General features: G+C 44.5%; 1 protein-coding gene across 1 annotated transcript; it reads left to right on the top strand.

Annotated features, from left to right (window-relative positions):
• The first annotated feature begins 587 nt into the window (after positions 1-587).
• On the top strand, positions 588-9,071 carry LOC121838641 (coiled-coil domain-containing protein 106-like). The gene is made up of 3 exons (XM_042312602.1): positions 588-1,091; positions 2,318-2,475; positions 8,277-9,071. Exons 1-3 carry the CDS (start codon positions 926-928, stop codon positions 8,424-8,426), a joined length of 474 nt encoding a protein of 157 aa, XP_042168536.1. The 5' UTR covers positions 588-925; the 3' UTR covers positions 8,427-9,071.
• Positions 9,072-11,764: the final 2,693 nt, after the last annotated feature.

Below are 11,764 nucleotides of genomic sequence, written 5' to 3' on the forward strand. Positions count from 1 at the left end.
GTCAGATTTCAAAAAGGCTTTACAGCGAAAGCATACCATGCGATTATCTGAGAACAGCGCCAAGCAGACAAATCATTACAAACAGTAACCAGCAGAGTAGAGGAGTTACATGTCAAATGATGTTTCTAATCAATCCTCAGGTTGTTTTTAGTCATAATAATCGATAATATTTCAACTGGACAATAACGTCGTCAATATAAAAGGTAAACAAGAAAGGGGCGCTCTCGGGCGAAGCCATAGGAAGTGCAATTTGAGTCTTAAATCAAAGGATACTGTAATGGCATTCAATAAACTACAAAAATAAAAAAATCTCACTTCCTGGATGGACTTTTCTCAGGTTTTCGCCTGCCATATCAGTTCTGTTATACTCACAGACGTTATTTTAACGGTTTTGGAAACATTAGAGTGTTTTCTATCCAAATCTACCATTATATGCATATCCTAGCTTCTGGGCCTGAGGAGCAGGCAGTTTACTTTGGGCACGCTTTTCATCCGGAGGTGAAAATAGTGCCCCCTAACCTAATGAAGTTAATCAGCTTCTTGATATGCCACACCTGTCAGTTGGATGGATTATATTGGCAAAGGAGAAATGCTCACTAACAGGGATGTAAACACATTTGTGCACAAAATTTGAGAGAAATAAGCTTTTTGTCCGACACTTCTTAATTCAGCTCTTCAAATATGGGACCAACACATTACATTTAATATTTTTGTTCAGGCTAGAACATAATTAGGTGTAGTCTGAGGCTTAGTCTACAAACTGTACCTGATCATCATCAGCAGGGGTGGGGAGGCATGTGGATGAAGAATGACACTCTATTATAAATCCAGAGTTAAAAACATGGCGTGATGTTTCTGCCAGAGACCATCGGTTTAATGTTTTTTCTTTTCCTCAGAGAAGAGGCGTGGTCTTTCGTCCAGCCAGATGGAGCTGGGGACGGGTAGCTCCTCCCACATGGGGGTGGGTTTCCCTGATGAGGGTGTCGCTTTTGAGAACCCCGCCCTATTCGACAGCTTTGAGGAGGTGGAGCTCCACAGGGTGATGAAGAGCTCCAAGAGGAGCAGAGATGGAGAGAACACACGAGTTAGGAGTAAGTACTGTAGATACCCCTTAAACAGAGTCAGGACTACAGTACTGTAGATGGCCCTTAAACAGAGTCAGGACTACAGTACTGTAGATACCCCTTAAACAGAGTCAGGACTACAGTACTGTAGATGGCCCTTAAACAGAGTCAGGACTACAGTACTGTAGATGGCCCTTAAACAGAGTCAGGACTACAGTACTGTAGATACCCCTTAAACAGAGTCAGGACTACAGTACTGTAGATGGCCCTTAAACAGAGTCAGGACTACAGTACTGTAGATACCCCTTAAACAGAGTCAGGACTACAGTACTGTAGATGGCCCTTAAACAGAGTCAGGACTACAGTACTGTAGATACCCCTTAAACAGAGTCAGGACTACAGTACTGTAGATGGCCCTTAAACAGAGTCAGGACTACAGTACTGTAGATGGCCCTTAAACAGAGTCAGGACTACAGTACTGTAGATGGCCCTTAAACAGAGTCAGGACTACAGTACTGTAGATACCCCTTAAACAGAGTCGGGACTACAGTACTGTAGATGGCCCTTAAACAGAGTCGGGACTACAGTACTGTAGATGGCCCTTAAACAGAGTCGGGACTACAGTACTGTAGATGGCCCTTAAACAGAGTCGGGACTACAGTACTGTAGATGGCCCTTAAACAGAGTCGGGACTACAGTACTGTAGATGGATGGACTACAGTACTGTAGATGGCCCTTAAACAGAGTCGGGACTACAGTACTGTAGATGGCCCTTAAACAGAGTCAGGACTACAGTACTGTAGATGGCCCTTAAACAGAGTCAGGACTACAGTACTGTAGATGGCCCTTAAACAGAGTCGGGACTACAGTACTGTAGATGGCCCTTAAACAGAGTCGGGACTACAGTACTGTAGATGGCCCTTAAACAGAGTCAGGACTACAGTACTGTAGATGGCCCTTAAACAGAGTCAGGACTACAGTACTGTAGATGGCCCTTAAACAGAGTCAGGACTACAGTACTGTACCCAATACCATAGAGTTGGATAGAGGGCGCACTTGGACCAAAGCCTGGTGATGGCGCTGAATCACAGAAGTGGCCAATGCGAAGATAGGAGATGAGCTCTCTAGTACATCTCCATCCCTCACACTGAAACATGTCAAATAAAGAGTTGAGAAATCAGCATTTTAAAAAAAAAAATGCATTTGTTTTACTATTACTTAACCCCGTCGGTCCTGTCTCTCTCTCTCCCCAGTGAAGAACGTGGTGGGCGTCATCGCCAGGTACATGGCGGCCCTGCAGGAGTTCAGACGCAGCGTCTCCATGAAGGTGGCGTTCGACCGCGTGGGCGTCGACCGCAACACCATCTCACGGACGGCCGCCATCGCCGAGCTGAGCCTGGCCGCTCCGGAGGTAAATCCTTCTTATCATCCGATGGGGACATTTTAATCTAAGGCTCTCCATTGAGGTTTTTAGTCTGGGATTAGGTTTTTAGCATTTGTGTCTGTCATTGTATTTATTCAGTGTTGTAGGGGCCATTTTGGTTTATGAGTTGTGTATATATTGTCTGTCCAGGGTTATTTTGACTTGTTTTGGACATTAGAGGGCACTATTTGTTGGGGTCATGGGTCACTGGTCTCGTGTGTGTGTGTGTATAGGTAGTATAGGTGAGAGGAAGGGTTAGTACAGGTGAGAGGAAGGGTTAGTACAGGTGAGAGGAAGGGTTAGTATAGGTGAGAGGAAGGGTTAGTACAGGTGACCAGGAAGGGTTAGTACAGGTGACCAGGAAGGGTTAGTACAGGTGAGAGGAAGGGTTAGTACAGGTGAGAGGAAGGGTTAGTACAGGTGAGAGGAAGGGTTAGTACAGGTGAGAGTAGCACAGATGAGAGGAAGGGTTAGTACAGGTGAGAGGAAGGGTTAGTACAGGTGAGAGGAAGGGTTAGTACATGTGAGAGGAAGGGTTAGTACAGGTGAGAGGAAGGGTTAGTACAGGTGAGAGGAAGGGTTAGTACAGGTGAGAGGAAGGGTTAGTACAGGTGAGAGGAAGGGTTAGCACAGGTGAGAGGAAGGGTTAGTACAGATTAGAGGAAGGGTTAGTACAGGTGAGAGGAAGGGTTAGCACAGGTGAGAGGAAGGGTTAGTACAGGTGAGAGGAAGGGTTAGTACAGGTGAGAGGAAGGGTTAGTACAGGTGAGAGTAGCACAGGTGAGAGGAAGGGTTAGTACAGGTGAGAGGAAGGGTTAGTACAGGTGAGAGGAAGGGTTAGTACAGGTGAGAGGAAGGGTTAGTACAGGTGAGAGGAAGGGTTAGTACAGGTGAGAGGAAGGGTTAGTACAGGTGAGAGGAAGGGTTAGTACAGGTGAGAGGGAAGGGTTAGTAAAGGTGACCAGGAAGGGTTAGTACAGGTGAGAGGAAGGGTTAGTACAGGTGAGAGGAAGGGTTAGTACAGGTGAGAGGAAGGGTTAGTACAGGTGAGAGGAAGGGTTAGTACAGGTGAGAGGAAGGGTTAGTACAGGTGAGAGGAAGGGTTAGTACAGGTGAGAGGAAGGGTTAGTACAGGTGAGAGGAAGGGTTAGTACAGGTGAGAGGAAGGGTTAGTACATGTGTACATGTGAGAGGAGAGCACACACAGCACACACATATATAGCTGATAGAATGCATCTCTCTGCACCTTTTCTATAGGAATATGTGTTTGGAAGCTATTTATATTTTATATACACAATAAATGGGAAGAAAGAGTCATGTTTGGAAAGCTGATTGTTATGGACGTGTCTCTCATGTGCCAGTGGCTTTTCATAGGAAATCGCCACTACAGCTGTTGTATGTATTAGCTGGTGTTGTATGTATTAGCAGGTGGTGTATGTATTAGCAGGTGGTGTATGTATTAGCAGGTGTTGTATGTATTAGCAGGTGGTGTATGTATTAGCTGGTGTATGTATTAGCTGGTGTATGTATTAGCAGGTGTTGTATGTATTAGCTGGTGTTGTATGTATTAGCAGCTGTTGTATGTATTAGCTGGTGTTGTATGTATTAGCTGGTGTTGTATGTATTAGCAGGTGTATGTATTAGCTGGTGGTGTATGTATTAGCAGGTGTATGTATTATAGGTGTTGTATGTATTAGCTGGTGGTGTATGTATTAGCAGGTGTATGTATTAGCAGGTGTATGTATTATAGGTGTATGTATTAGCAGGTGTATGTATTAGCAGGTGTATGTATTAGCAGGTGTATGTATTAGCTGGTGTTGTATGTATTAGCAGGTGTATGTATTAGCTGGTGGTGTATGTATTAGCAGGTGGTGTATGTATTAGCTGGTGTTGTATGTATTAGCAGGTGTATGTATTAGCAGGTGTATGTATTAGCTGGTGTTGTATGTATTAGCAGGTGTATGTATTAGCAGGTGTATGTATTAGCAGGTGTATGTATTAGCAGGTGTATGTATTAGCAGGTGTATGTATTAGCAGGTGTATGTATTAGCAGGTGTATGTATTAGCAGGTGTATGTATTAGCAGGTGTATGTATTAGCAGGTGTTGTATGTATTAGCAGCTGTTGTATGTATTATCAAATCAAATCAAATCAAATCAAATTTTATTTGTCACATACACATGGTTAGCAGATGTTAATGCGAGTGTAGCGAAATGCTTGTGCTTCTAGTTCCGACAATGCAGTAATAACGAACAAGTAATCTAACTAACAATTCAAAAAAAAAAAAAAAAAAAACTACTGTCTTATACACAGTGTAAGGGGATAAAGAATATGTACATAAGGATATATGAATGAGTGATGGTACAGAGCAGCATAGGCAAGATACAGTAGATGATATCGAGTACAGTATATACATATGAGATGAGTATGTAAACCAAGTGGCATAGTTAAAGTGGCTAGTGATACATGTATTACATAAGGATGCAGTCGATGATATAGAGTACAGTATCTACGTATGCATATGAGATGAATAATGTAGGGTAAGTAACATTATATAAGGTAGCATTGTTTAAAGTGGCTAGTGATATATTTACATCATTTCCCATCAATTCCCATTATTAAAGTGGCTGGAGTAGAGTCAGTGTCATTGACAGTGTGTTGGCAGTAGCCACTCAATGTTAGTGGTGGCTGTTTAACAGTCTGATGGCCTTGAGATAGAAGCTGTTTTTCAGTCTCTCGGTCCCAGCTTTGATGCACCTGTACTGACCTCGCCTTCTGGATGGCAGCGGGGTGAACAGGCAGTGCCTCGGGTGGTTGATGTCCTTGATGATCTTTATGGCCTTCCTGTAGCATCGGGTGGTGTAGGTGTCCTGGAGGGCAGGTAGTTTGCCCCGGTGATGCGTTGTGCAGACCTCACTACCCTCTGGAGAGCCTTACGGTTGAGGGCGGTGCAGTTGCCATACCAGGCGGTGATACAGCCCGCCAGGATGCTCTCGATTGTGCATCTGTAGAAGTTTGTGAGTGCTTTTGGTGACAAGCCGAATTTCTTCAGCCTCCTGAGGTTGAAGAGGGTCTGCTGCGCCTTCCTCACGATGCTGTCTGTGTGAGTGGACCAATTCAGTTTGTCTGTGATGTGTATGCCGAGGAACTTAACTTGCTACCCTCTCCACTACTGTTCCATCGATGTGGATGGGGGTGTTCCCTCTGCTGTTTCCTGAAGTCCACAATCATCTCCTTAGTTTTGTTGACGTTGAGTGTGAGGTTATTTTCCTGACACCACACTCCGAGGGCCCTCACCTCCTCCCTGTAGGCCGTCTCGTCGTTGTTGGTAATCAAGCCTACCACTGTTGTGTCGTCCGCAAACTTGATGATTGAGTTGGAGGCGTGCATGGCCACGCAGTCGTGGGTGAACAGGGAGTACAGGAGAGGGCTCAGAACGCACCCTTGTGGGGCCCCAGTGTTGAGGATCAGCGGGGAGGAGATGTTGTTGCCTACCCTCACCACCTGGGGGCGGCCCGTCAGGAAGTCCAGAACCCAGTTGCACAGGGCGGGGTCGAGACCCAGGGTCTCGAGCTTGATGACGAGCTTGGAGGGTACTATGGTGTTGAATGCCGAGCTGTAGTCGATGAACAGCATTCTCACATAGGTATTCCTCTTGTCCAGATGGGTTAGGGCAGTGTGGTTGAGATTGCATCGTCTGTGGACCTATTTGGGCGGTAAGCAAATTGGAGTGGGTCTAGGGTGTCAGGTAGGGTGGAGGTGATATGGTCCTTGACTAGTCTCTCAAAGCACTTCATGATGACGGATGTGAGTGCTACGGGGCGGTAGTCGTTTAGCTCAGTTACCTTAGCTTTCTTGGGAACAGGAACAATGGTGGCCCTCTTGAAGCATGTGGGAACAGCAGACTGGTATAAGGATTGATTGAATATGTCCGTAAACACACCGGCCTGCTGGTCTGCGCATGCTCTGAGGGCGCGGCTGGGGATGCCGTCTGGGCCTGCAGCCTTGCGAGGGTTAACACGTTTAAATGTCTTACTCACTTCGGCTGCAGTGAAGGAGAGACCGCATGTTTTCGTTGCAGGCCGTGTCAGTGGCACTGTATTGTCCTCAAAGCGGGCAAAAAAGTTATTTAGTCTGCCTGGGAGCAAGACATCCTGGTCCGTGACTGGGCTGGGTTTCTTCCTGTAGTCCGTGATTGACTGTAGACCCTGCCACATGCCTCTTGTGTCTGAGCCGTTGAATTGAGATTCTACTTTGTCTCTGTACTGACGCTTAGCTTGTTTAATAGCCTTGCGGAGGGAATAGCTGCACTGTTTGTATTCAGTCATGTTACCAGACACCTTGCCCTGATTAAAAGCAGTGGTTCGTGTTTTCAGTTTCACACGAATGCTGCCATCAATCCAAGGTTTCTGGTTAGGGAATGTTTTAATCATCTTCAACGCACGTTCTAATGAACTCGCACACCGAATCAGCGTATTCGTCAATGTTGTTGTCTGACGCAATACGAAACATCTCCCAGTCCACGTGATGGAAGCAGTCTTGGAGTGTGGAGTCAGCTTGGTCGGACCAGCGTTGGACAGACCTCAGCGTGGGAGCTTCTTGTTTTAGTTTCTGTCTGTAGGCAGGGATCAACAAAATGGAGTCGTGGTCAGCTTTTCCGAAAGGGGGGCAGGGCAGGGCCTTATATGCGTCGCGGAAGTTAGAGTAACAATGATCCAGGGTCTTTCCACCCCTGGTTGCGCAATCGATATGCTGATAAAATTTAGGGAGTCTTGTTTTCAGATTTGCCTTGTTAAAATCCCCAGCTACAATGAATGCAGCCAGCCTCCGGATAAATCGTTTCCAGTTTGCAGAGAGTTAAATAAAGTTCGTTCAGAGCCATCGATGTCTCTGCTTGGGGGGGATATATACGGCTGTGATTATAATCGAAGAGAATTCTCTTGGTAGATAATGCGGTCTACATTTGATTGTGAGGAATTCTAAATCAGGTGAACAGAAGGATTTGAGTTCCTGTATGTTTCCTTCATCACACCATGAGTTAGCAGCTGTTGTATGTATTAGCAGGTGTTGTATGTATTAGCAGGTGTATGTATTAGCAGGTGTTGTATGTATTAGCAGGTGTATGAATTAGCAGGTGTTGTATGTATTAGCAGGTGTATGTATTAGCAGGTGTTGTATGTATTAGCAGGTGTTGTATGTATTAGCAGGTGTATGTATTAGCAGGTGTTGTATGTATTAGCAGGTGTATGTATTAGCTGGTGTTGTATGTATTAGCAGGTGGTGTATGTATTAGCTGGTGTTGTATGTATTAGCAGGTGTATGTATTAGCAGGTGGTGTATGTATTAGCAGGTGGTGTATGTATTAGCAGGTGTATGTATTAGCAGGTGGTGTATGTATTAGCTGGTGTTGTATGTATTAGCAGGTGTATGTATTAGCAGGTGGTGTATGTATTAGCAGGTGGTGTATGTATTAGCAGGTGTATGTATTAGCAGGTGGTGTATGTATTAGCTGGTGTTGTATGTATTAGCAGGTGTATGTATTAGCAGGTGGTGTATGTATTAGCAGGTGGTGTATGTATTAGCTGGTGTTGTATGTATTAGCAGGTGGTGTATGTATTAGCAGGTGTTGTATGTATTAGCTGGTGGTGTATGTATTAGCTGGTGTTGTATGTATTAGCAGGTGTATGTATTAGCAGGTGTTGTATGTATTAGCTGGTGGTGTATGTATTAGCTGGTGTTGTATGTATTAGCAGGTCCTTTGGGGGTTAATAAAGTATTATTTAATCCTAGGTGTTCCACGCTCTGCCACCTTGGGACGAGAAAGAGGAGACGCTGGCTCACTACGCCCACCGCTGCAGGCAGGCCATGGACGACACCATCAGAGCCAAGATCAAAACCATGAAAACCAAGGGAGACCTACTGCCCATAGTCAGCAAATAACCCCAGAGACGGAAGGTGTGTCCTCGGATGCCTGTAGGACAAACCAGACCAACACCATCTGCGGTAGATTACCTGCTCGGTGTTTTGACAAACGGTGGCAATTTTAACATGTAGAATCGTCAGGAAATGAACAGAAAATGGGGGCCGATGTTCTGTGGTCAAAGGCAATGGGACGGCTGTGTACGGCCTACGTTCTCGTGTTGGTCTGTCTTGTCCTTATGATAAAAGCCTGGTCCACAGATCTGTTTGTGTTGTCATGCCAAGTTGGAAGGACGGCACAAACAGGTCTGGGACCAGGCTTGCCCTCTGATCCCCAGTGATGCTCGACTGCCATTTCAAAACAAGTGAAATGTTGTTATTGCTCCATTCCATTTGTCTGGCCACCCCCACTATGACCTTAACCCATCAATGATGACAGACACCATGACTATCATTAAAAAACACATTGTAGTGCACAAATGTTTGATTTACTGTAATGTGTAACATTTATTTCGTCTTTTGAACGATGTGCTAATGCTTTGAAGTGTTTTAGTAGTGGAGAACAACATTGGAAAATACTATTCAAATAAGGATCTTATTTTTGTCAAAAGATTTTCCGGTACTTTTGGTGGTCTATGTAATTGTTTTTAAAGAGATTCTCCAGTACTTTTGATGGTCTATGTAATTGTTTTTAAAGAGATTCTCCGGTACTTTTGTAAACTTTTTAGCCAGTAGTCTTGAAAGTATCGCTCACGAGCCAAAAGGGGTCTCTGAAAATTGCGTACTATGTCACTGCGCTCGCTGTGTGTGCGCATCTTGCTAGCTGTCACTCAAATGGCGAGGGATTGAAGCTCATTGGTTGGAACTCGAACTGCTAGAGGGCTGGCTCACGTGGAAGGAAATGGCACAGCTTCCAGAAAAACAGGTGCGTTCAAACTAGGGATTTTAGGGCTAATTGAGATGAGACGTGTTGATATTTTAGTTTGCTCCTTTAGGGCACCCGTACTGATCCAGTGATGTCTGAGGTTGTGTACATTGTCACTCGTGGCAAAGGAGGAGAGCTGTCGGGACAGCCTAAATCCTTACCCGGTGAGAAGAAACGAGCTCACAGTTCAGTCTGGAATGCTCTGGGGCTTTCCGAGTCATCATGCAGCTCCTTGAAGAGCTCTATTCAGGGCACTGTGGCATGGTGCGAATGAAGGAGATTGCACGCAGCTACTTCTGGTGGCCAGGATGCAGTTATCAAAGACTAGGCCAAGTGTTGTTCTGCATGTCACATGACGAGGAACGTGCCTTAGCTAGCGCTGCTACACTCATGGGACTTCCCAGAGGGGCCTTGGCAGCGAGTCCTACTGGAGCAAGGTTTCCTAAACTCTGTCCAGGGTTCCTCCCTGGGTGCATGTTTTTTTTTTTTTTGCCCCTAACACTACACAGCTGTTTAAAATAATCAAAGCTTGATGATGAGTTTTGCTAGGGGCAAAAAACACCAGAAACCTGCACCCAGGGTGGGCCCTGGGACCGAGTTTGGAAAACCCTAGACTGGAGGATCGTATGTTCCTAGTCACACAGCAAATGGCCTGAGGTTGCAGTGATGAAGAACACTTCAGCAGAGAGAGCCATCAAAAAGTTAGTCAATATTCAGTCGCTTCGGCTTGCCAACGCAACTCGTTAGTGATAATGTCCCCCAGCTGGTGTTTGAAGAGTTCCGGTCATTCATTGAAGCAACAGAATCCATCACATCAAAATCAGCGCTGTATCACCCTGCAACGAACTGCCTCATCGAGAGATTAGTCCAGACTATGAATCACCACAAGGAAACGGGTCCACCTTCCTGTTGACCAACAGAAACACCCCCAAAAAATAATAATAATCTGAGTGTCCTGCTCAACGGGTGTTGTAGTATGGCTGCCCTCTACTCCGACCTCTGTGTTTCTGAGGGTCGGACTAAAGCACAAGACATTCCCATTGGACAATAAACAAATCTACAGCATCAACAGAGACAAGGAGGCCATACTTAAACCATTTAAAGTTAAATCTCCAGGCAATGAAATGCATTGATTTACTTGTGTGTGACAGAACACTAAATTGTAGCTTGTCCCTTCAGATAACATGGCACATATTAAAGCGTTAGACCTCTCACTAGACTTCAGTCATACAAAAGTTATACTTCAATCCAAGCTGGTTCTCTAGCAGATCAGTAAGAATGTCTCACCCCATGTTCAAGAATGGCAGAGTCGAGTTAGAGTTACAACCTCTCCTTTTATTCAGATAACAACCTCTCCTTTTATTCAGATTACAACCTCTCCCTTTATTCAGATTACAACCTCTCCCTTTATTCAGATTACAACCTCTCCTTTATTCAGATTACAACCTCTCCCTTTATTCAGATTACAACCTCTCCCTTTATTCAGATTACAACCTCTCCCTTTGTTCAGATTACAATCTCTCCCTTTATTCAGATTACAACCTCTCCCTTTATTCAGATTACAACCTCTCCTTTATTCAGATTACAACCTCTCCCTTTATGCAGATTACAACCTCTCACTGTATTCAGATTACAACCTCTCACTGTATTCAGATTACAACCTCTCCCTTTATTCAGATTACAACCTCTCCCTTTATTCAGATTACAACCTCTCACTTTATTCAGATTACAACCTCTCCCTTTGTTCAGATTACAACCTCTCCCTTTATTCAGATTACAACCTCTCCCTTTGTTCAGATTACAACCTCTCCCTGTATTCAGATTACAACCTCTCCCTTTGTTCAGATTACAACCTCTCCCTGTATTCAGATTACAACCTCTCCTGTTATTCAGATTACCTCTCCTTTTATTCAGATTACGGCCTCTCCCTTTATTCAGATTACAACCTCTCCTTTTATTCAGATTACAACCTCTCCCTTTATTCAGATTACAACCTCTCCTTTTATTCAGATTACAACCTCTCCCTTTATTCAGATTACAACCTCTCCCTTTATTCAGATTACAACCTCTCCCTTTATTCAGATTACAACCTCTTCCTTTATTCAGATTACAACCTCTCCCTGTATTCAGATTACAACCTCTCCTTTATTCAGATTACAACCTCTCCTGTTATTCAGATTACAACCTCTCCCTTTATTCAGATTACAACCTCTCCCTTTGTTCAGATTACAACCTCTCCCTGTATTCAGATTACAACCCCTCCCTGGATTCAGATTACAACCTCTCCTGTTATTCAGATTACAACCTCTCCCTGTATTCAGATTACAACCTCTCCCTTTATTCAGATTACAACCTCTCCTTTTATTCAGATTACAACCTCTTCCTTTATTCAGATTACAACCTCTCCCTGTATTCAGATTACAACCTCTCCTTT

The sequence above is a fragment of the Oncorhynchus tshawytscha genome, unplaced genomic scaffold (genome assembly GCF_018296145.1).
Source record: "Oncorhynchus tshawytscha isolate Ot180627B unplaced genomic scaffold, Otsh_v2.0 Un_contig_5002_pilon_pilon, whole genome shotgun sequence".
Classification (NCBI taxonomy): domain Eukaryota; kingdom Metazoa; phylum Chordata; class Actinopteri; order Salmoniformes; family Salmonidae; genus Oncorhynchus; species Oncorhynchus tshawytscha.

Excerpts from the sequence above, each read along its gene's own strand:
- LOC121838641 (XM_042312602.1), top strand. The coding sequence starts at position 926 with ATGGAGCTGGGGACGGGTAGCTCCTCCCACATGGGGGTGGGTTTCCCT. Across the intron at positions 1,092-2,317 it reads AGAGAACACACGAGTTAGGA|TGAAGAACGTGGTGGGCGTC; the intron begins GTAAGTACTGTA and ends CTCTCTCCCCAG. Across the intron at positions 2,476-8,276 it reads TGAGCCTGGCCGCTCCGGAG|GTGTTCCACGCTCTGCCACC; the intron begins GTAAATCCTTCT and ends ATTTAATCCTAG.